Source organism: Manis pentadactyla, chromosome 8, assembly GCF_030020395.1.
Source record: "Manis pentadactyla isolate mManPen7 chromosome 8, mManPen7.hap1, whole genome shotgun sequence".
NCBI lineage: Eukaryota > Metazoa > Chordata > Mammalia > Pholidota > Manidae > Manis > Manis pentadactyla.
The window spans coordinates 49,973,163-49,998,585 of NC_080026.1; the positions used below are offsets into that span (position 1 = coordinate 49,973,163).

A 25,423-nucleotide genomic window follows, 5' to 3' on the forward strand; every position below is an offset into this window, starting at 1 on the left:
GTCTTTCGATGGAGGAAATGCTAGGAGGAGACAGGACAATGTGCAGACAGTGCTTCTGTTTTAGGAGTATCTCTCCTTTGGGAGTAAATCCTGGCTCTGGAAGATCAGAGAAACAGAGTTGTCCCAGAGAGAAAACATCTAAAGCCAAGCTCAAGGCTTCCTTCCAGGCTGTCTATTGAGTGGAGAGATTCTGGAGGTTCAGGATAAAGACGATAGATCGAACAGACTCCCCTGCTCTGCACCCTTGGGAGCTGGAGTGAGACTGGGGATGGGAAAGCGCCCAACGCACCTACAGAAGGAAGAGCACCGACCCGCCTCTAAGAGATCTATCAGGTGACTACCAAATCATGAATATCCTTGTAGGGCATTCATGAACATCAAAAGATGAATTGAAATTGGTGCCTTTATAACTTAATTATGATTAATGGAAAGAAAGAAACTGTACCATGGGCTGAGTCATGTCATGCAGTCTAAGAGAGTATCACTATGCTTAATCATTTATGCATATTAAGCTTGCCTGACCTGCCAATATATTCATCTTCCATGATGAATCAGCCTGCATTCCAAGACGCTAATTAGAGATTACTTTGAGTTTCTGGCATTTTTAAAGGAAAGGTCTGAATGAGAGAATTAACTTCTGCTTAATTGTTTGAGCTGTTTGAGGTTTAAATAAAACGAAACAATTTAAAGCACTGAAAGTGGAGATCTTCTTAGAGCATGTTGACCGCACATCTAAATAATTAGATAAAAATGAGAAATAATGATGAATAACTAGAGGCACGAAGTGCTGTGGCACTGTTCATGTGCCTAATATCAATGGCCCTGTAATGTCACAGGGCCCCACAGCTGCACCTCAGAGAGATATTTACCCCACCCTCCCTGCCAAGTTGTACTGGCATGAAGTTCAACAACAAATAAACCTGTCTCTCCAGGTATTTTCAAATTTCAAATTATGATTTCAAATTAACCATGTATATGCAATTCAACTGTAGATAATGAGAAAGATATAATTCTTCCTAGACAACATTTTTTGGCACAGGGGAGAGAGCGAAATGGAGAAAAATAGAAAACAGTTAAAATTTGCACTCTGAGATGAGGAAAAAGAGGTAGATGGGTAAAAATGTGAGATAGATTATGAGACAGAAGTAAAATGATTTTTTAGCAGGTAAATCCTTCCATAGCTTAATGCTAAACTACATTTCTGAAGACTTCAGAATCCTGGAATGGTTTGCCTTTGAGAACATCATAATGCTAATGCTTTTCCAAGGAATTTTTTGATGAGACCAATACAATGATTATAGTCTATATTTGACATTTATTATATGTAAACTAAAGTGCCTTAACAGAGTTATTCAATACTAAACACACATCTAATCAATTCTAAATAATGGAGGCATACATTTCTAAATCAAATCAGGATGCTTCATCAGCCTACTTGCACAGTTTTATTTTTACAGTCAGTATACTCACCAAGACATGCATTGTCTCCACAATGATTAAAAATAGTGAGTACTTAATCCCCGTCTTTGGACTGTGGACATCCATCTACACAATAAAATAAATCATTTAAAAAGAGTGAAGAAAAATAGTTTCTTACCTGGATCCTTTTCAATTTGGACTACGAGTCTTGTGTTGGAATTATCCACACGTCTTGTACTAGAAGAGGTCACAGAAAGGTAAAAGGTCATGATTAGATATAAGAGACTTGGTTTACAGTCAGCTGCGTGAGTGGGAAATGGAAGGGAGATAGAGCTCACATACATGATTGCTCCATGCTGCAGGCAGAGAGAGGGGCCTCATGGTAAACAAGAGAAGGAAAAGTACAAGAAACACGTGGAGGGAAGAAATGAGTACGCCTCCTGATTTGGGAGAATGACCCTGTGCCTTATCATTTCTGAGCACTGGTCCACAAAATAAAAGCAAGCACTTGAACTGCAAGTGCTATGTCACTCACTTTCAGAACTTGAGAGCATGCACACGTAGGTAACTATCATTTCAAATTGATTCCAGAAAACCATGGTGAGTCATCAAAGTCACTGTCACTTGCTTTCAAGAGTTGAATGTTTCTTAAAAGCCATTCTTAAGTTGAACCACAGGAATAAAAACAGCTCTCGCAAACTTAAAAGACAGATTGTAGCTATGGTAACAAGTGGTGAGCAGAATGGGTTTTAAACCTCTTCAGTTATGACAAGCCACCTCAGTTCACAGTGTGGTAAGCCAGTCAATCCTTGGTGGCCCCTTGCTTCTGAAAAGTCAGCCAGTGAGGGGCAGGCTCACTCCAGGCTTCTGAGGGGCGACTGATCAGTAACAGCCTCCCCAGTAACTACCTGTACAGATGGTATCAGCCCACATATGCCTGTAAATCTCCACCAGTCCTTGAACTTCACATGCCCTGAAAACCCTTATAAGTGCAGCAATCTGCTCTGCTGAGAGAGATGGGACCTGATCAGCTTTGTTTATTTCAGGTATTTAGTGGTGGTCTCATTATCCTTAGAGGATGAAATATGAAATCGATGTCAACCACATGAACTTGGATATTCAACTGTTTATGACTTCCAAAAATGGCAATTTCCTATGGTTAAACCTAAGCCTTTAAAGGGCTTTCACTAAAAATATATCACTGAACATAGGGTTACATACAAATTTGAACATAATGAGGGTCTTACTAACATGCATGCCTGGCTCTGTCCTTCACTCCCTCTGCCCTTTGCTTTCTATGCTCCAGCCATGCCGGCCTTCTGTTTCTATGTCTTCAACATACCTCGACTTCCCACTCTGTCCCCGACCCCGAGTTCTTTGCTCTCTTGTGTGTCTCTACTTGGAGTACTGCCTTTCCAGTTCCACCTATGTTTCCTCTGTCACTCCTTTCATCCTTCAAGTCTAGCTCGAGTATGACTTCCCCTGGACAGCCTTCCTGAGACCTGCTGTCGGTGAGATTCATTTGTCCCGTGCTCTTTCGCACATCTACCTCTCCTTTGGGGCAATTGTCATGGTTAATATTACTACTAATGATGACAGCTAAAATTGATGTAGCACTTCCTGTGTCGGTATTTTACATATATTAAATCATTATAGTCTCACAAGCACCTTCTAAGGTAGGTACTATTTTTATTAGCCATGCTCCCAGAGGAGGAACCTGAGACACTGAGATTAAATAAAGCACCCACGGTCACAGAGCTAACAGGTAGGAGAGCCAGGATTTGAGCCCGAGTAAGGCTGGCTCTAGAGCCTTTATTCTACATCATTTATTTGTGCAATTATTTGATTTTATCTGCCTCTTACACCAGACCCTAAGTAACATGAGGGCAAGATTTTTTCACAACTGGCACATAGTAGTCACTCACTAATGATTGCTGAATGAATAAATGAGTAGTCAGAGATAACGCTTTTCCACAAGGCTTTTTTCACCCATGATACCTGCTAAGAAAAAAGGGCTTAGCTGCTACTAGGTAACATTTAAGCATGACTATTGACATAGTGAGTTTGATTTAATAAATGACAAGTACTTGTTGTTAATGTTGCTCATGAAGAGACCTCACAATGCAGACTTCTTTTGTGAATTTGTCTCCTGGGAATCAGAAAAGATGAAAAGATATTTAGGTAGAGCTGTAATTTGAATAAGTGGAAAGGACTGTCTTCAGAAAATAAAAGTATTCTCTTTTCCTCAACTGTCTCAGATACTTGAGAACCGTCTAGGTAAGATCCTGTTTTAGCTTTGTGGAATAGACTCCAGAGATGTGTTAATGGGAAGGAATAGTTATGGGAAGAATCTCAAAAAGGCTGTTAACCCCAGCACTCTGTCCTATTCCTGCTGAAAATTTCCTTCTAAATACCCTAAGATCAGCTCTGAAAATAAAAGAACCTACAATGGCAGAAAATAAAGCAAACAACAAAATCCCTTCTAATGAAGGCCAAAATCCCATGTTGACACAGTTAATCCCTGAATGGAATTTTTAATTTCACCTTAAGACCTAGGAAAACTGGAACTCTTAGCAGCAGAATAAATAATTTTTAAGTGGGACTGAGCCCAAAGAAAGCCATTTACCAAATTCCTTAGGGAACAAGGACACCTAAAACTCTTAACTGGGAAGCTATCTTTTCAAAAATTATAGGACCCAGAATGCTCAGTTCTGATCAGCAACAACTCAGCAGAGCTGCCCAGGTGCCCCAGGGCTCTGGATCTTCACCAGACTCTCTAGAAGGTGAACTGTCAGCCATCTTGGGCAATTCAAGCTTTTCCCCAGGGCTTTCCTCCTGTCAATTTGGTGCTTACCACTCAAAGGTGCTAATTAGCTCAGTAATTGGATTTCTGCCTTGACTGTCCTGTTGCATGAACATCAATTCTGTTGCTCAATGCAAAATTAGGGGCGTATGTCTTATGCTCCTATCTCATGGGGTGTGCAGAATGCTGGCATGTGTTAGCTGTGAATCTGCACATACTCTTCTGAGTGCCTGCCTGTAAAAGTTACTCCTTGTTAGCCCTGAGGGCCACACACCAGGAACCTAGTAACCGGTCTGTCTACTCAAGTCAACTTACTTGGAAGTGTCTCTCCCTTGTGCTGATGTGGACTGCAGACCCATAGTCAGTTTCCTCCCTTCAGATTTAACTTGCTCACCTTCTGGTCTGTCATACTAAGTCAAGCACCTTCTCTCTTACATGGTTTCATCCGCTGAACTTCAATAATTTAACTGTAATTTTCTTTAATTATACTGTTCTAAATTCTCACCTGTCAGCATACACAGAGGCTATTTGTGGTAGAAGTGTTCCCATTTTTGTTTTTTTTAAGGAAAAGTAGGATTGGCTGGAGTGAGAAGTTTGATCGGTTCACCTGGCAAACCCAGCGCAGAGTTATGGATGGACTGTAGCTGTATTTATGGAGCAGGAGAGCCCTAGAGAAATCTGGAACATGAGAAGGCAGCCAGCGCTTAACTAGAAGGACACTGCCACTTTCAAGTCGGATAGATACACAAGGTTCATCACAGTTTGCTTTTCATCTTTAATTTTTGCTGCCACTGGCAACAATATTAATTCCTTCAACGCCAATGGGGCTCACTGGCTGCTGGGTTGCCATGTACTTTAGAATGACTTGGCATGAGAGGAGTTTCCTGAGGACACAGTGCTGTACAGCTGGCAGGGTGGCTCTGCCGAAGGACAGACATTCAGGTAAACTCCAGCTTTGCTACCGTCCGGGGGGCTGGTTTAGTTCTGGTTCCTGACACCTTAGCGGGTAGCTCTTTGGGATCCCAGACTGGAGGTGGGGGTCTTTGGCAGTGTAACCACCTTTGTCAGGCCTGGGCTCTGACTTTCTTTGCATTTGTTCTGCAAGACCACAAAGCACAGCTCAGCTTGGCTGTTCCTTCCTCCAGGCCGCAGAGGCTCTTGAGTGAAAATGGGTGTAAGTGTGTCCCTTCTCCTGGGTTTGGGCCAGAATTCCTCAGATCCTGGAAAGTTTTAAGAAAGTTGTTGGTTTCTTTTTTTATATTTCATCCCTTTTTCCTTAGTTGCCCTCAGTAGGGAAGATTGATCTTGACTACCTAACATGTCATTAGTAGAAATTAAAATTACTATTATACTTTATAGAAATTATGGAAAGGGGGGATCATTTTTAATTGCCTTATAAGCAGTGTTTCTCAATATTCCATGGGCACTTGAAAAGGCATATCCCATTTTCTGTGTGTACATGTATGCATGAGTTATGTGATACATATTAGAGCTACATTATTAATCATGTTGTATAGGTCGTCTACATCTTTTTACCTACTTTTCAATCACTTGATTAGTCATGACTTAAGAAAAGTGAAGCACATTTCCTACCACTATTGTATACCTATATTTTGTCAAATTTTTTATTCTTTTCCTTATGAAATTTCTATGGGATTTATGCATTGCTATTTATAGCTTATATCTTCACTGTGAATTTTAGTCTTTGCCATTATAAAATGTTCTTGATCTTAATGACTTTTATCCCAAATTCAACCTCTGCTTTAATTTGTTTGCATTTGCCTAATACTTTCTCTCATTCTTTTATTTTCTACTTTTCTAAGTAAACAAATTTCAGTTATATCTTTGCATTTGGTGTCCAGGCAGATGTATTTGATCATATTCTGTCTTCATAGTTTATATTATTATCTAGTTTTATTTTTTCTTTGATTTTTTGAACACATTCTATTATGGCCTGATTGAAAAAATCATAGACAATACTATAAAGTCATAAGTCATAAAACAATATTATGAACAACTTTCCCCAAATCAATTTGAAAACTTAAATGAGATAACTAATTTCCTTAAAAGGTATAACACACTCAAACTAACTCAAGAAGAACAGAATACACCTATAGCTGTTAAACAGATGGAATCAATAGCTAAACAACTACCCACACATATGAAAATATAAACATCTAACAAAATTATTTACCAGAAAAGAAGAAAAAGGATAAAAGGAAGAAAACAGGAAGAATAAGGAGAATAAGGGATGCAGGGAAAGAGAGAACATACAAATTGTAAGAGAAAGAGGAGCGCAACTACACACAGCTGACCCTTAACATGAGACAATTTGAAAAAATATTTTCTTTACTTTAGCTTACTTTATTGTAAGAATACAGTATATAACACACAGGACATACAAAATTGTGTTAATCAGATTTATGTTAAGGCTTCCAGTCAACAGTAGAATATTGGTAGTTAAGTTTTTTCGGGGAGTCAACAATTATACTGGATTTTCAACTGCAAGGAGGATGGACACTCCTAGATTCCACACTGTTCAGTTACTCAAGGGTCAACTATATTTACTCCACTGTTGCCATTTAGAAGTCTTCTATTATACTGCTGTCACTTACCATTATTAGTGCTCTGAAACATCACTAGTGGAAATGTTGGTTTTGTGTGTAGAAATGTGGGTTTATTTTTTATTATTATGGTCATGACTTGTTAGAGTTTTTTAATATAAGGATTTGTCTTTCATCAATTTTGAAAACTTCATACTATTTTCTCTTAAAATTATGCTTCTTGCTATTTGTTCTACTCCTTCTTCCAGGAACTCCACTGAGACTTCTAGTTGTATCTTTCATTCTATTTCCCATGTCTCTTAACCTTTCTGGAACATTTCCCACATCCTTATCTTTCTCTATTGCCTTCTGGGCAATTTTCTTAGATTATTTTCTACTTAAGCTGTGTTGACTGACAAACTTCTCTGTTATATTATATGTTTTAGTGACTATGTAAATTTATTTTCATAGTTCTATTTCTTTTAAATTGTCATGTGTTCACAGCATCCATGACCTTATGGTTTTACTTATTTTTATATGAGTTTTCATTCTAAATATACAGTTTATTTGTCTAATTATTTATAGTTTTGGAGGGTCTAAATTTGCTGGTTATTTGTTTGATGGCTCTTGTTCATGATGAAAGTTTTTCCCTGTATTTTGCAGTATCCAACTGACAGCTCATTTCCAATGTTTGTGGGATTCATTCAGGGTATGCCCCTTAAGAATAATTTTACATTTGCTTCTGTCATTTATTCTATGCATATTATATGCCAGAACCATTTTTATGTTACTTGCTCAAATTGAGGATTTCTAGGTATGGGTCATGTAATTTTGATCTCTAAATCCAAATGTGATACAGGTTTAGCATTAAACATTCACAGTGGGGATTCCAGTTCTGATCTCTGGCTGACAAAGTCAGGCTTCTTGTCATTTCTGTGTGGCGCATTCTACTCCTTCACAGAGGCGGAAGCCCTTCAATGGTTTATCTTTCTGTGGAAGTCTCAGTTCAAGCTTTATGTCTGTAAGACTAAGGCCTCATTACCTAGCCTTACATGGGTTTTTAAATCTCAGCCCTTAGATTACTGTGACCTATAACCCTGACCCACTTCCCAGCCCCACCTTTCCCTGACAGCAACAGTGGTTTAACTGTTTTCTGCTCCATCTTTGTTCCCAGACCTGGGAAATTTTCCAATTTTTTTGTGTGTGCTCAAATATGCATTGAGAAGGACTTTACTATCTATCATTTCTTGGTACTTGTAGCAGGAGTGAATGTTTTGAGCTTCTCTAATCTGCTATATCTCTGGAGCTAAAAATTTCTAAACCAGATTTTTATAAGGGAAAGAAAATACTTCAGTTATACAACTCTTCAAAATAATACATTTTTAAATTAAAAAATGGAATCAGCTCTACTTCTTCCTCTTATGCTTAGAAAGCTTGCCCAGCTTTATACCACCCTCTGGCCTGGTTTTGAATTAGCCTTTTTTCCTCTCTGTTTGCATTTCCTCAGTGCTTTTCTGGTTTGCTCTGCTCTCCTATAGAGAAACTGTAAAACATAGAAACTGTGCTGTGCTTCAGCCTGGCTACAGGTGAAATTTCCAGGACTCTATAAACCTGTACATGCGCTCACATATACAGCCATATGGGTATAATGAGGCAGTTCTCTTAACCGCTAACGTTATTGTGAAAGTTTACTTCCTGAAAGCCTCCTTGAGGCCTAAAGTGAAAGAACAACTCACTATGCTGCTGTCCACCATGTTATGTTGTAATACTAACCATATGAATATGCAGTGGAGGGGGCTGAGCATGAATAAGTAACTGCAACCTTGGTGTATTCTCTGGGAAGACAGAGTTAAGATACATTTTCCTGTTTCTCTCACTAAGTATGACCAAATCCCTGGATATTATATACAATAAATACACCTCCAAAAGGTAAAGAAGGCAGACCATCTAAGTACTGTGGAATCCAAGGACATGGGGATAAGTTCTCTTGGTTTTATTTTTGCCTCATATATCCCAGAAACTGGAATCCATAAATGCCAACAGGAGCAGGAAAAAAAAAAGCCATAATAAAATCCCACTCTTATGACCCTAAGAATCAGGAAAGGGGAAGCCTACAAAGACAAAGACTTTCAGATGATAATTCTCTATTCCAGCCAGAATCCACAGGAAAAAATACAGTCCCCACCCCTACCCACACCAGCAGAGGTTGACGGGGATCCTAGACTTCCATCCTTGCCAGGCAGTAAGTCCCTTCTACAGCTGGGGTGCTGTCATAGAGGGCTAGTATGGAGCTTCGATTTTCATAATTGTACAGGGTAAGGAGGCCACATGGGAAGCCTAACTAAGTATTCTTACTCATCTCATACAGGGAAGTCTGAAGTCCTATGGCTAATGAGCAATACAAGTAACTTCCCCCATCACAGGTGTCCACAGAGGCTGAGTGGAGAACCTAGGTTTCTAACCCCACCTGTAAGTAACAAAGCAGGGGCTCCTTTCCCTTGCCAGAATGGTGTCAGAGAAAGCCAGCTGAAATCTAAAGTTTAAATAATACCCAGAGTCTCATAACACAATACCCAGAATGTTCACATCTCAATAGAAAATTACTTGTCATAATAATAAAAAAAACAGGAAGATCTCAAGCTGAATTTAAAAAAAGAAACTAATAGCTGCCAAAACTGAGATGACAGAAATGAGAGAATTATCTGACAAAAATTTAACATCAGCCATCATAAAAATGTTTCAATAAACAATGAAGAACACTTTAAGTAAAAAGTCTCTTCAACAAATAGTGCTGGGAAAACAGGACAGCTACATGCAAGAGAATGGAACTGGATCACTATATTACACTATACACATAAATAAATTCAAAATAGACTTAAAACCTAAATATAAGATCTGAAACCATAAAACTCCTTGAAGAAAACATAGGCAGTACACTTTTGAGCATCAGCATTAGTAACTTTTTTCTGGATATGTCTCTCCAGGCAAAGGAAACAAAAGCAAAAATAACAAATGGGACTGCATCAAACTAAAAAGCTTTTGCATAGCAAAGGAAATCATCAAAAAAGTAGGGGAGAATATATTTTCAAATGATATAGGTGATGAGAGGCTAATATCCAAAATATATAAATAACTCACATAACTCAACACCAAAAAAACCCACAAATAATCAGATTAAAAAATGAGCAGAAGGTCTGACTAGATATTTTTCCAAGGAAGACATACAGATGGCCAACAGGCACATGAAAAGATGCTCAACATCACTAATCACCAGGGAAATGCAAATCAGTATCACAGAGAGATATCCCCTCATACCTGTCAAAGTGGCTAACATAAACAAGACAAAAAAATAACAAGTATTGGTGGGATGTGGAGAAAAGGAATCCCTCATACAGTGCTGATGGGATTGTAAACTGGTGCAGCCACTATAGAAAGCAGTATGGGAAAGTCTCAAAAAACTAAAAATAGAAATAGCAAATGAACCAACCCAGCAATTCCACTTCTGGGAATTTATCTGAAGAAAACAAAATCACTAATTTGAAAATATATATGCACTCCTTCATTCATTGAAGCATTATTTACAATAGCCAAAATATAGAAGCAACCTAAGTGTTTATCCATAGAAGAATGGATAAAGAATCTGTAGTGAATATATATAATGGGGTATTATTCAACCACAACAAAAAATGAAATCCTGCCATTTGCAACAACATGGATGGATGTAGAGGGTACTATGCTAAGTGAAATAAGTCATACAGAGAAAGACAAATACTACACATTTTCATTTATATGAGGAATCTAAAAAGCAAAATAAGTGAACAAACAAAACAGAAATCAACTCATAGAGAGTAGACTAGTGGTTGCCATAGGGAAGGTAAGGTGGGGGGTGGATGGGTGAAATAGGGGGAAAATTAGTGAGAATATTCAATATCTTAACCTGGGTTATGATTACATGAGTGTATGTGGTTGCATGTCAAAAGTCATCAAGCTGTACATTAAGATTTGTGCATTTTATTGTATGCACCTCAATTAAAAAGGACACTTTTAAAACAAATGAAAAAATAGAATCTCTGCAAAAATTAGAAAGTTTCAGCAAAATAAAATAGAAGGTATAAAGGATAGCTAAGCAGAAATTTTACAAGTAAAAATATATAATAAAATTAAAAATTCAATAAAAGGACTCAAAGGTAGAATCAAAGGGACAGAGAAAAGAATCACTGAACTGGAGGATGGAACAGTAGGTGTTATATAATCTGAAAAACAGAGAGAAAATAGACTGAAATATCAGAATCCCATGAGAAGAGAAGTTGGAGATAAAAATCAAAGAAATTCACACTAAGACACATCCTAGTCAAGCTTCTAAAACTAAAGTAAAACTCTTAGAAGCAGTGAGAGAGAAAGAACTTACCAATATAGGAAAACAATCTGAATGACAGTGAATTTCTTTTTAGGAACCATGGAGATTGGAAAGAAATGACACATTTTTCAAGTGCTGGAAGAAAAGAACTAACAACCTAGAATCATATGTACAGTGAAAATATTTTCTGAAATGAAGAAGAAACAGACATTATCAAATGAAGGAAAACTAACAGAATTTGTCACAAGGTGATCTATCCTAAAATAATAGGTAAAGGAAGTTCTCCAGGAAGACGCAATAAAAGAATGAACCTTAGAACATAAGAACATGATAAACAAAAATATGAACAAATACAACAGACATCCTTTCTCCTCAAGTGTCTTCTAAATTGTATTTTACATTTGAAGCAAAAATCATAAACTGTCAATGCAGTTCCAAAGGTATGTGAAGAAAACATTTGTGACATTATATTAGAAATAGAGAATAAGAGGACATAAATGGGAAGTAAGCTTTCTCACTTCACTTGAACTGGTAAAATGACAATGCTAGTAGACTTTGATAAGTCATTACAATGCCTAGAACAATCCCTAATTGATACAGTCAAAATGTACTATTTATTTCATAAGTAAATCAAATGGAATTCTTCAAAATGCTAAGGAAACACAAGAAAGCTGAGAAAAAACAGTAATGACAGCAAATAGAATCCAAAAATTAAGTGGCACATTTAAGTTCTAATATATCAATAATGACATTAGATTTAAGTGGTCTAAATATACCAACAAGAGATTGTCAAAGTAGACTAAAAAACATGACCCAAATGTATGTTCTCTACAAAAGCACACTTTAGAAATAGTGACATAGGCCAATTGAAAGTAAAGGAATGAAAAAAGATGCACTTTTGTAAACATTAATCAAAGGAAAAGCAGGGGTGGTTATATTAATGTTAGATAATATAATAATAGCAAAGAACTTTATCAAAGACAGAGACAAAATGATAAAATTATTACTCCATAAAGAAAATACATTAATCCTAAATATGATTCCAGCAAACAATGGAGTTGTAAAATATATGAATGAAAAACTGATAGAACAGAAAGCAGACAAATCCACAATTACAGTTGGAGATTTCAACACCCATCTGTCAACATTTGATAGAATGACTATGCAGAAAATCAAAAAGGATATAGAAGAATCTAACAATAATATCAACCAAAACTATCTAATCAACTTTTATTGAAAAATCAAACCAATAACATTCACCACAGAGCCCAAAGAGCATACACCAAGATAGATCATATCCTGAGACATAAAATAATCTCAACAAATATGAAAGAACTGAAATAATACTGAGTGTGTTTTCCAACTGCAATGGACTCAAACTAGAAATCAGTAACTGAAAGATAGCAGAAAAATATCCAAATACTTGAAAACTAAACATAATTCTAAATAATCCATGGGTCAAAGATAAAGTTACAATAGAAATGAAAATACACTGAACTGAAAAAAATATAACTGGAAATACAATATACCAAAATCATAGCTAAAGCAGTACTGAAAGGGAAATTTTTGTCATTTACATATATACAAAAGAAATGTCTCAAAGTTAATAGTTTTTTAACTCTTCCACCTCAAGAGCATAGAAAAAGAAGAGCAAAATAAACCCAAAGAAAACCTAAGGAAAGAAACAAGGAGCAAAATATCAGTGAAATTGAAAAAAAATCGAGAAAATCAAAGAACACAGGACTGGTTCTTTGAAAATATCAATTAAATTGACACATCTCTAGCAAGCCTGATGAAAAAAAGAGAGAAAATGCAAATTACCAGTATCAGGATACCCTGTCAACCCTGCAGATATCAAAAGAATAAGGGGAATACTACAGACAACTTCTTATGCATAAATTTTATAACTTAGGTGAAATGGCCCAATTCCTCAAAAATCACTGCCACAATTCACCCACTATGAAACAAATAAATTTGAATAGCCCTGTAACTATTAAGGAGATTTAATTGGTAATTTGGGTAACTCCCCCAAAAGAAATCTCCACTCACTGATGGTTTTACTGAACAATTCTACTGCATGTTTAAAAGAAAACTAATGCCTACAATAAACACTCTCTTCTAGAAATTACAAGAGGAAGAGACCATTCTCAATTTGTTTTATGAGGTTAGTATTACTCTGAAACCAAAAAATCTGACAAAGACAGAATAAAAAAAAATAAAACTACAACTAAAATCTCCCATGAATATAGATATAAAAATCCTCAACAAAAAAGTAGCCAAAAGAGTAAGTAATATGTAAAAATAATTATACAACATGACCACATCTGTTTTATTCCAGGAATGCAAGGCTGGTTCAGTATATGAAAATAGTCAGTGTAATCCACCATACTCACAGGCTAAAGAAGGAATATCATATGATCATGTCAATTGGTGCAGAAAAAGCAGTTGACAAAACCCACTTCCAATTCATAATTTGGAAAAACTTTCAGAAAAATAGGAATAGAGGGTAACTTCTTCACCTGATAAAGACCATCTACTAAAAAAAAAAAAAGGAAAAAGTTAGGTTTTGTTAAATCTAATAAACATATATAGGGCTTGTATGCTGAAAGGTACAAAAATGCTGAGGAAAGTAATCAAAGGAGTTCTAATCAGGTACATATCATATTTATGGATTGGAAGACTCATAGGAAAGATGTTAATTCTCTCCAAGTTGATATAAAGGTTTAGCACAAAACATATCAAAATGCCCACAATATTTTTTGTAGATATTTAAGGAAGAACATCAATTATATACAATCTCTTCTGGAATATAGATAAGGAAACAATACCCCTCAACTCATTTTATGAAGCTACTATGAGTCCAGTAAAAAATGAAAGAAAATACCAAAACAAGAAAACTACAGATTAACATTCCTCAAGAACAGATGCAAAAATGTTTATAAATTAAAAAGTTTGTAAAATTTATACAGTAAAGAAAAGAAATACTAACTAAAGTAATTTTGAAAAAAAATAAGAAAGTGAGAGCTTATGCAATTTCAACACTTACTATGCAGCTTCAGTGATAAAACTTGTAGGGTTGGTGGAGGCAGTGACATATAGAACAGTGGAACAGAACAGATCCCAGAAATAGATTCACACAAATGTATCCAACTTTTCAAAAAATTTATTGAGGGTAAAATATGCATAACATAACATTCGCCATTTTTAACATTTCAAAGCATACAACTCATTGTTTTCTAATACTTTCACATTGTTCTGTGACCATACCACAAATTCTGGAAAATCTCATCACCACCAAAATAAGTCCCATACCCATTATTAGCAGTCATTACCTATTTGTTCCTCTCCCCGGACTCTGACAGCCACCAATCTGCTTTTGCATCTATGGATTTGCCTATTCTGGATATTTCATATAAATGGAATCACAGTATGTGGCATTTTGTTAGTGTAATGTTATATAATATTTTCAAAGTTCATCTACATTGTAGCATATATTAGTATGTTATTACTTTTTATGACTAAGTAATATTCCATTGTATGATATATGATTTGGTTCATCTATTCTTCAGTTAATGGCATTTGAGTTGTTTCCACTTTTTGGCTACAATGAATAATGCTGCTATGAACTTTTGTGTACAATTCTTGTTAGAAAATCTTCCTTGCAATTTTCTTGTACATATACCTCAGAGTGGAATAGTCTTCACCTTACTGATAGTGTTCTTTGATGTACAAAAGCTTTTAATTTGGATAAAGTCAAATTTATTTACTTTGGTGGCTTATGTAAGAATTCATTCCAAATCCAAGATCATTAAAATGTATTTCCATGCTTTCTTCTAAGAGTTTTATAGTTTTAGCTTTTATACTTAAGTCTTTGACCTATTCTAAGTTAATGTTTGTATATGATGATATATAAGGTTCCACTGCATTCTTTTACATGTGGATGTCTGGATGCCTCAAAATCTTTTGCTGAGAAGACCAACCTTTCAGACAGAGGATTAAAGATGGCAGCATGAGAGGTGAGAGAGAGCTTCCTCCTAAAACCTCATATAACATGAAAATATAATTAAGATGACTAATCCTGAAAGAGCAACAGGAAAGAGGGCTGAGCCAAACTGCATACACCTGGAGAAAAGAATAAACCTCATGGAACAGGGTAACGTTCCAAGGTTATGGCCCAGCTGGACCCAAGCACTTCCCTCACTCCAGCTCACTGGCGGGAGAAAGAGAAATGGAGTGGGGAGGGAGTGGAGGCCCGAGACTGCTGAATACTAACTCCAGAGATCTGCTATGGGAGCACAAATCTACATTTCATGGTACTGTCATGAATAGGGGGTTGGAAAGCTAAGACAGCTGGAATGCCTGGAAAAACTGAGATTCCAGCCATGTGTGGAAAGCAGGGACCCATATCAGGCTGATCTGGGACAAAAGAAAGGCAGGCAGTCTTAGAAACTTCCTAAAAGTCAGAGAGCTGCTAAAGGGGCAAGGATTGTACAGAGTTTACTGCTCAGGAGACAGGATAGGAAGACAAAATAGTCTGGGTGCACAATGTCCAACAGGATAGGAACTTTCTTGATCTTCAGGTGCTCTAGCTCCCTCATTGACTACACAGCTCCAAGGACCAACTCCGTGACACACAGCCTACGGGGTCTTCTCCTGGCCAGCACCACCTGGCTCACAAACTGGCAAACCATACCCTGGTGTTAGGCTAGTCAGAGGGAAGCTCCACCTACAGCAACTACAAAGGCAAAGCATACAGGCTTATACCTGTGTGCTTGGCCCACTGGTTCTGGCAGTAGAGGCAGGTATAGCAGCCGGGAAGAAGAAAACAGCTCTCTCTTTCCCCCTGGAACTAATACCACTCCCCTGAAACTCCTGATATTGCATCAGGGGCTAAGCAGCTCCAGAGAGTAGAGCTTCTGGGCACTAGAGGGTACCATATACAAACATGAAATACCAAAGAAACCAGTTTCAAAGTAAAATTATGAACACAATACCTGAGAAAGATTCAAATGAAATCAAAATCATGAATCTTCCTGAAAGGGAGTTCAAAATAAAAGTCATTAACATGCTCACAGAGGTACAGAAAAATATTCAAGAACTCAGGAATGAATTCCGGTCAGAGATCCATTCATTGAAGAGCACAATGGAGGGTATTAAAAGCAGATTAGATATGGTGGAGAAGATGATAAATGAAAGAGAAATTGTAGAACAGCTATACAAAGAAGCTGAGGCACAGAGAGAAACAAGGATCTCTAAGAATGAAAGAATATCGAGAGAACTGTGTTACCAATCCAAATGGAACAATATTCACATTATAGGGGTACCAGAACAACAAGACAGAGAAAAAGGGATAGAAAGTGTCTCTGAGGAGGTAATTGCTAAAAATTTCTCCAATCTGGGGAAGAAGATAGTCTCTCAAGCCGTGGAGGAGCACAGATCTCCCAACACAAGGGTACCCAAGGAAGACAACACCAAGACATATATTTATCAAAATGGCAAAGATCAAGGATAAGGGCAGACGATTAAAAGCAGCAAGGGAGAGAAATAAGATCACATACAAAGGAAAGCCCATCAGACTTCTCAGCAGAAACTTACAGGCCAGAAGGGAGTGGCATGATGTATTTGATGCAATGAAGCAGAAAGGCCTTGAACCAAGAATACTTTATTTGGCAAGATTATCATTTAAATTTGAAGGAGGGATTAAACAATTTCCAGATAAGCAAAAGCTGAGAGAATTTAGCTCCCACAAACCACCTCTACAGTATGTTTTGGAGGGACTGCTATAGATAGAAGTGTTCCTAAGGTTTAATAGTTGTCAACAGATGTTACAAAACCACAGTAAATAAAGTAGAACAGTTAATTACCAAACAAATGCAAAATTAAATCAACTATCCCCAAAGTCAATGAAGGGATAGGCAAAGAGGACAGAATATGATACCTAATATATAAAGAATGGAGGAGGAAGAACAAGGAGGAGAAAAAGTAAAGAACATTTAGATTGTGATGTAATAGCATACTAAGTGAGTTGTTAGACTTTTAGATAGTAAGGAAGTTAACCGTGAACCTTTGGTAAGCACGAATCTAAAGGCTGCGATGGTAATAAGTACATACCTACTGATAATCACCCTAAATGTAAATTGACTAAATGCACCAATCAAAAGACAAAGATTCACTGAATGGATAAAAAACAAGACCCATCTATATGCTGCCTACAAGAGACTCACTTTAAACCCAAAGACATACACAGATTAAAAGTGAAGGGATGGAAAAAGATATTTCATGCAACTGACAGGGAGCAAAAAGTAGGAGTTGCAGTACTTGTATCAGATGAAATAGACACTAAAACAAAGAAAGTAAAAAGAGACAAAGAAGGACATTACATGTCAATCCAAAAAGAAGATATAACTTTTATAAATATGTTTGCACCCAACACAGGAGCACCTACATATGTGAAACAAATACTAACATAATTAAAAGGGGAAATAGAATGCAATATACTCATTTAGGAAACTTCAATACTCCACTCACTCCAGGACAGATCAACCAGACGGAAAATAAGGAGACAGAGGCACTGAGCAACATATTAGAACAGATGGACCTAACAGACATCTATGGAACTCTACACCCGAAAGCAGCAGGATACACATTCTTCTCAAGTGCACATGGAATATTTTCCAGAATAGATCATAAACTAGGCCACAAAAAGAGCCTTGGTAAATTAAAAAGATTGAAATTGTACCAACCAGTTTCTCAGATGACAAAGGTATGAAACTAGAAATAAATTATACAAAGAAAATGAAAAATCCCACAAACACGTCAGGGTTTACAACATACTCCCAAATAACCAATGGATCAATGACCAAATAAAAACGCAGATCAAGCAATATATGGAGACAAATGATGACAATAATTCAACACTACAAAATCTGTGGGACACAGTGAAGGCTGTGCTAAGAGGAAAGTATATGGCAATACAGGCCTCCTCAGGAAAGAAGAACAATCCCATATGAACACTCTAAACTCACAATTAACAAAACTAGAAAAAAAAAAAAGAACAAATGAGGCCCAAAGTACGGGGAGAAGCTGAAAGCTTTTCCTTAAAGATCAGGAACAAGACAAGAATGCCCACTCTCCCCACTTCTATTCAACACAGTACTGGAGGTCCTAGCCACGGCAATCAGACAACACAAAGATTAGAGCAGAAATAAATAAAATCGTGAATAAAACAGAAAGAATCAATGAAAGCTGGAGCTGGCTCTTCAAGAAAATAAACAAAATAGATAATAAACCCTTAGCCAGACTTATCAGGAAAAAAAGAGAGTCTACACACATAACAGAATCAGAAATAAGGAAAAATCACTATGGACACTACATAAATACAAAGAATTATTAGAGAATACTATGAAAAATTATATGCCAACAAACTGGATAACCTAGAAGAAATGGACAACTTTCTAGAAATATACAACCTTTCAAGGCTGATCCAGAAAGAAACAGAAAATCTGAACAGAACAATTACCAGCAACGAAATTGAACTGGTAATCAAAAAACTACCTAAGAACAAAACTCCTGACACAGATGGCTTCACTGCTGAATTTTATCAAACATTTAGTGATGACCTAATACCCATACTCCTTAAAGTTTTCCAAAAGTAGAAGAAGATGGAATACTTCCAAACTCATTCTATAAGGCCAGCAACACTCCAATACCCAAACCAGGCTAACACACCACAAAAAAAGAAAATTACATACCAATATCCCTGATGAACATAGATGTGAAAATACTCAACAAAATATTAGCAAACCAAATTCAAAAAACATAAAAAAGATCATCCATCATGATCAAGTGAGATTCATCTCATGGATCCAAAGATGGTACACCATTCGAAAACCCATCAATATCATCCACCACATCAACAAAAAGGACAAAAACTACATGATCATCTCCATAGATGCTGAAAAAGCATTTGACAAAATTCAATATCCATTCATGATAAAAACTTGCAACAAAATGGGTATAGAGGGCAAGTACTTCAACATAATAAAGGCCATATATGACAAACCCACAGGCAACATTATACTTAACAGCGAGAAGCTGAAAGCTTTTCCTTTGAGACTGGGAACAAGACAAAGATGTCCACTCTCCCAACTTCTATTCAACATAGTACTGGAGGTCCTAGCCATGGGAATCAGACAACACAAAGAAATAAAAGGCATCCAGACTGGCAAGGAAGAAGTTAAACTGTCCCTGTTTGCAGATGACATGATATTGTACATAAAAATCCCTAAAGAATCCACTCCCCAAATACTTGAACTAATATCTGAATTCAGCCAAGTAGCAGGATACAAAATTAATGCACAGAAATCTGTTGCATTCCTATACACTAATGATGAACTAGCAGAAAGAGAAATCAGGAAAACAATTCCATTCACAGTTGCATCAAAAAGAATAAAATACCTAGGAATAAACCTAACCAAGAAAGTGAAAGAAAGACCTATATCCTGAAAACTACAAGACTCTACCGAGAGAAATTAAAGACGATACCAATAAATGGAAACACATCTCATGCTCATGGATAGGAAGAATTAGTATTGTCAAAATGGCCATCCTGCCTAAAGCGATCTACAGATTCAATGTAATTCCTATCAAAATACCAGAGCATTCTTCAACGAACTAGAGAAAATTGTTCTAAAATTTATATGGAACCACAAAAGACTCCGAATAGCCAAAGTAATCCTGAGAAGGAAGAATAAAGCTGGGGGAATTATGCTCCCCAACCTCAAGCTCTACTACAAAGCCATAGTAATCAAGACAATTTGGTACTGGCACAAGGACAGAACCATAGGCCAACGGAACAGACTAGAGAATCCTGATATAAACCCAACCATATATGGTCAATTAATATATAATAAAGGAGCCATGGACATACAATGGGGAAATGACACCCTCCTCAACAGTTGGTGTTGGCAAAACTGGACACCTACATGCAAGAGAATGAAACTGGATTATTCTTTAACCCCATACAGAAAAGTAAACTAGAAATGGATCCAAGACCTGAATGTAAGTGATGACACCATAAAACTCTTAGAAGACAACATAGGCAAAAATCTCCTGAATATAAGCATGAGCAACTTCTTCCTGAACACATCTCCCTGAGCAAGGGAAACAAAAGCAAAAATAAACACATGGGACTACATCAAACTAAAAAGTTTCTGTATGGCAAAGGACACCATCAACAGAAGAAAAAGGCATCCTACAGTATGGGAGAATATATTTGTAAATGACATATCCAACAAGGGGTTAACATGATATAAAGAACTCACATGCCTGAACACCCAAAAAGCAAATAATCCTATTAAAAAATGGGCAGAGGATATGAAGAGACAGTTCTCCAAAGAAGAAATTCAGATAGCTAATAGGCACATGAAAAGATGCTCCACATACTAATCATGAGGGAAATGCAAATTAAAACCACAATGAGATATTACCTCACACCAGTAAGGATGGCCAGCATAGAAAAGACTAAGAACAACAAATGCTGGTGGGAATGCATAGAAAGGGGTACCCTTGTACACTGCTGTGGAAATGTAAGCTAGTTCAACCAATGTGGAAAGGAATATGGAGATTCCTGAAAAAACTAAAAATAGAAATACCATTTGACCTTGAAATCCCACTCCTTGAAATTTACCCAGAGAATACAACTTCTCAGACTCAAAAAGACATATGCACCTTTTTGCTTTTTGCAGTACTATTTATAATAGCCAACATATGGATGCAACCTAAGTGTCCATCAGTAGATGAATGGATAAAGAAGAGGTGGTACATATATGCAATGAAATAGTATTCAGCCATAAGAAGAAAACAAATCATACCATTTGCAACAACATGGGTGGAGTTAGAGGGTATTATGCTCAATGAAATAAGCCAGATGGAGAAAGAGAAGTATCAAACGATTTCACTCATATGTGGTGTATAATAGCAAAGAAAAAACTGAAGGAACAAAACAGCAGCAGAATCACAGAACCCAAGAATGGACTAACAGTTACCAAAGGGAAAGGGACTGAGGAGGATGGGTGGGAAGGGAGGGATAAAGGGGTAGGGGGAAAAGAAAGGGGGCATTATGATTAGCATGTATAATGGGGGGAGGGCATGAGAAGGGCTGTGCAACACAGAGAAGACAAGTAGTGATTCTACAGCATCTTACTATGCTGATGGACAGCGACTGTAATGGGGTTCGTGGGGGGACTTCATGATGGAGGTAGTCTATAATGTTCCTCATGTAATTGTAGATTAATGATATCAAAAAAAAAATTCAACAGGAATATATTCCAAAGAATCCAATTAGAAAATTGCAAAATACATGGAAAAACTTTTCCTTGAAGAAGGTATGTCAATGGCAAAGAAGCTCAGGAAAAGATGTTTGACACCATCAATCATTAAGGAAATATAAATTAAAATTGCAATGCAGAAAATGGATCTCTCATACATTCTTGGTGGGGAAGTAAAATGGTACAGTGCCTCTAAAAAAAAGTTTGGTAGTTTCTTAAAAAAAAAAAAACAGCTATCATTTGATACAACAATTGCATTCCTGTTCAATTACCCCAGAGAACTGAAGACTTATGTTCACACAAAAACCTAGAAACAAATGTCCATAGCAGCTTTATTCATAATAGCCCCAAACTAGAAACAACCCAGATGTCCTTCAGTGGGTGAGTTGCTAAACAGACTGTGGTATATCTGTGCCTGCATATATACCAGCATGGAATACTACTCAGCAATAAAAAGGGGCCAGCTATTGAGACACACAATGTCCTGGATGGATCTACACTGGATTATGATGAATGCAAACAGCCAATCCCACAAGGTTTAATACTGCATGACTCCAGTCACATAACATTCTTGTAATGACAAACTTATAGAAGTGGAGAACAGATTAGTGGTTCTCAGGAGTTAAGAAGGGGGTAGGGGCAAGAAGGAATATTGTGTACTTTAAAAAGGGTAACAGGACAAATTTTTGTGGTGATGGGAATGTCCTTTATCTTGACTGCATCAATATCAAGATGGTAGTTGTAGTTGCTTTGCAAGACATTAACACCTGTAAACTGGACAAAGGGTATATGGAGGAATCTCTCTGTTATTTCTTTCAACTCTATGTTAATCTATAAAGTTTAATTTTAAAATATCTCCATAGCTTATTATTCAGCCATAAGAAGAAAACAAATCCTACCATTTGCAACAACATGGTTGGAGCTAGAGGGTATTATGCTCAGTGAAATAAGCCAGATGGAGAAAGACAAGTACCAAATGATTTCACTCATCTGTGGAGTATAAGAACAAAGCAAAAACTGAAGGAACAAAACAGCAGCAGACTCACAGAACCCAAGAATGGACTGACAGTTACCAAAGGGAAAGGGACTGGGGAGGGTGGGTGGTAAGGGAGGGATAAGGGGATTAAGGGGCATTATGATTAGTACACATAATGTAGTGGGGGCACAGGGAAGGAAGTGTAGCACAGAGAAGACAAGTAGTGACTCTGTAGCATCTTACTATGTTGATGGACAGTGACTGGAATGGGGTATGTGGTGGGGACTTGATAATGGGGGGAATCTAGTAATCACAATGTTGCTCATGTGATTGTGTATCAGTGATACCTTAATAAAAAAAAGAAAAATATAACTGGGAAATCTCTGTACCTTCCTCTCAATTTTACCATCAATCTAAAAGTGCTCTAAAGAGAAATAAAATATTCAAAGAAGAAAAAAAGAATAAAAATATCTCCATAGCTAATCGCTGGTCTGAACTCAGTGACTATAATGCATTCATGTGCGATTCTCGTTGCTGATCCTAACTTTTACATTGCAAATTAAGATTGCTTCTCACATTTTAGCCAGAATATTCCAAAACTATCCAACATTTCAAATACAGCATGTGAAGTCCAACTATTCATTCACTGGATAGTCATAAGTATTTAGGGGGTGAAAAGTGTTTTTTTTTATTACTATTCTTATTGGTTGCATTAGCAGAAACAAAAGAAATTCAAGCTGCATGGGGTTGGCACATCTGCCAAACGGGGACTTGAATAAATGTAGATGTAGAGGATTATAGAAGATTCATAAGCATTAAATTATCAAGGTGGTGGTGTTTTTTTTCTCCAAGTTTAACAAGCCTGTTTTAGGATTTTGACTTCTGAGTGCTATATTCTTCTGGTAAGAAGAGCACTATGTCATTTACTTGACAGTGTTTTATTCAGAGTTGTGGGTGAAATTTCTCCAGGGATGATATTTACTTTTTTCATTAGTTACCAGTTGTAAGCACAGAATTTGGATGAAGGCTCCTCCACCCCCAACAGCAAAATAAATGGTAACCCTTGAGAACAGACCTGCAGCTGTTTGCACAGTGAAACACACAGCCCTGCAAAATTAACTCAGTTTTCACAGCCACTTGTCTCAGGGAAGGCAGCAACTTGAGAAGACACATTCTCTGAACATGAAGCCCCATTAACACACAGTGCTGTTTGTCACTGAAGGAGGTGGCACTTAATAAAATCGCACCAGCAATGTTTCTGCTGAGACGGGGTTCACTTTTCCTTTACTACTTTATTCACTTCCACAGCATAACATTGTACTTAAAATCTGTTAAAAATCTAGTCCACCTAAAATTATACTCCTAATTCTGTAATCATCTTGAGGACCTTATCAAATAAGGTACCCTGACTTATATTTTTAAAAATCATAAATTAAGAAATTTATCATATGCAAATGTGATTTCTCACATTTGCATTTTTTATGACGGTGAACCCTATGAAAAACAATTTAACCTGGAAATATAAGGCAGGGGGACCCCCAAGAACAAGACTGTAACTTTCAGCCAGTAAATCTGACTTCTGTTTCTAACTTGGTTTATGATGACATTATTTGAGGGGTCTAAGGAGGGAATGAACTTAATTCTTCTGGTCCCCAGTTTTCTGAGTGCATAAAAAGGCAACTAAACAAAGCACACGACTTTTGCTAAGAAATTAAAATACGGAGCTGCATCTATGCCTGCCTATTTACCCCACAAAACTAAAGAATCACCCTTGCCTTCTAACAGGCCAGCTAGCCAAGGGAACAGTGAGTGACAATGAGTAAAGAGCCAATGGTTTTGATATCACTGCATCAGTACATCTGGGTATAGATTGTTTCTAAGGGGGAAAGAGGAATAGTCATTTTTATTCTGAAAATGTTTTTCAAATTTGATATTTCCAATACTAGAATAGTCTTTGTTGAATCTCAGCCCTGGGAGCATAGGGACAATAGTCCACAGGTAATTGTTCATTCATTCTTCTCAGATGTCCTCCATCCACCTCAGCTTTTCCCAAAACGGGTTCTTTGATAACTGCGTGAAAGCTCCTCAGAAGGCTTCCCAAGTGCCTGTCCTATATCCATGATGATTTTAACTAGAAAGCCTGTGTTCGATCATTCTGGACTGCTCTTACAATTAGGCTTTTTAAAAACTTCATTTTCTACCCAAACAATTTTCTTTAAAGTCCACTAAGAACTTATTCTCCTTCCATTCTTCCAAACCCTCAAGTATACCTCTCTGTGAAGTCTTCTCGACTCTGGAAAAATGAACTCCAACTAGACAACTTCTAACACAAATAATTTTTTTTTAATGTAACAGAGTAAGACATCACAAAATGGAAAAGAAATACAATATATTAAATCACACTGATTTTTATCAGGTAACAGATTTTTTTTTTCTAATTCTCACGTATGTGATTATTTTTCCATTACTGGTCATTTTTCATTTAAAAAATTTTGAAAGGCAGCATCAGTCTACTTATTGTGTTTACAGAGAGAAACAAACACAGCAATCCAGACATGAAAAAGCATTATAACCCTGTCTTGCTGTTTTGCCAATGGGTTTCAGCCATGGGCAAGTTCGCTATGGATTCAGTGTGACCAAAGAAAATGACAGCAAAACGTTCTGGGGGTGAAAGGGTTATACCCAACTTTATTTCCAGGTGGCAGGTCAGTCACTAAAATCCCGTTAACTCAGAGCAAGTCTGCATGCAGCAAGCTAGTCTCTGCCTCAGGGCTCCTCTGTCCTCACAGTCATTCCCTGGGCCCCTCTGTCCACACAGCTGTCCCACACAGCCATCCTCTGGGCCTCTGTCCTCAGTGCTGCCACCACTCCAGCCTCTGTTCTGCTCTCCTGCAGCCTTGCAGCCCTGCCACCGTGTCATGCCCAGAGCACTGGGCAGAGTTCTTTTTATAGAGTCAACAGCTATGTATTGCCCACAGGTGTGCAGTGAGCTAGTCA

At 37.1% G+C, this 25,423-nt stretch overlaps 1 protein-coding gene across 1 annotated transcript in view; it reads right to left on the reverse strand.

The window, feature by feature from the left end:
- Positions 1–25,423, reverse strand: part of PCNX2 (pecanex 2) — a 388,374-nt gene that overhangs the window by 73,936 nt on the left and 289,015 nt on the right. Inside the window, exon 24 of the mRNA XM_057505727.1 lies at positions 1,598–1,656. Within this exon, the coding sequence (XP_057361710.1) occupies positions 1,598–1,656 (59 nt within the window). The remainder of the gene's footprint in view (positions 1–1,597; positions 1,657–25,423) is intronic.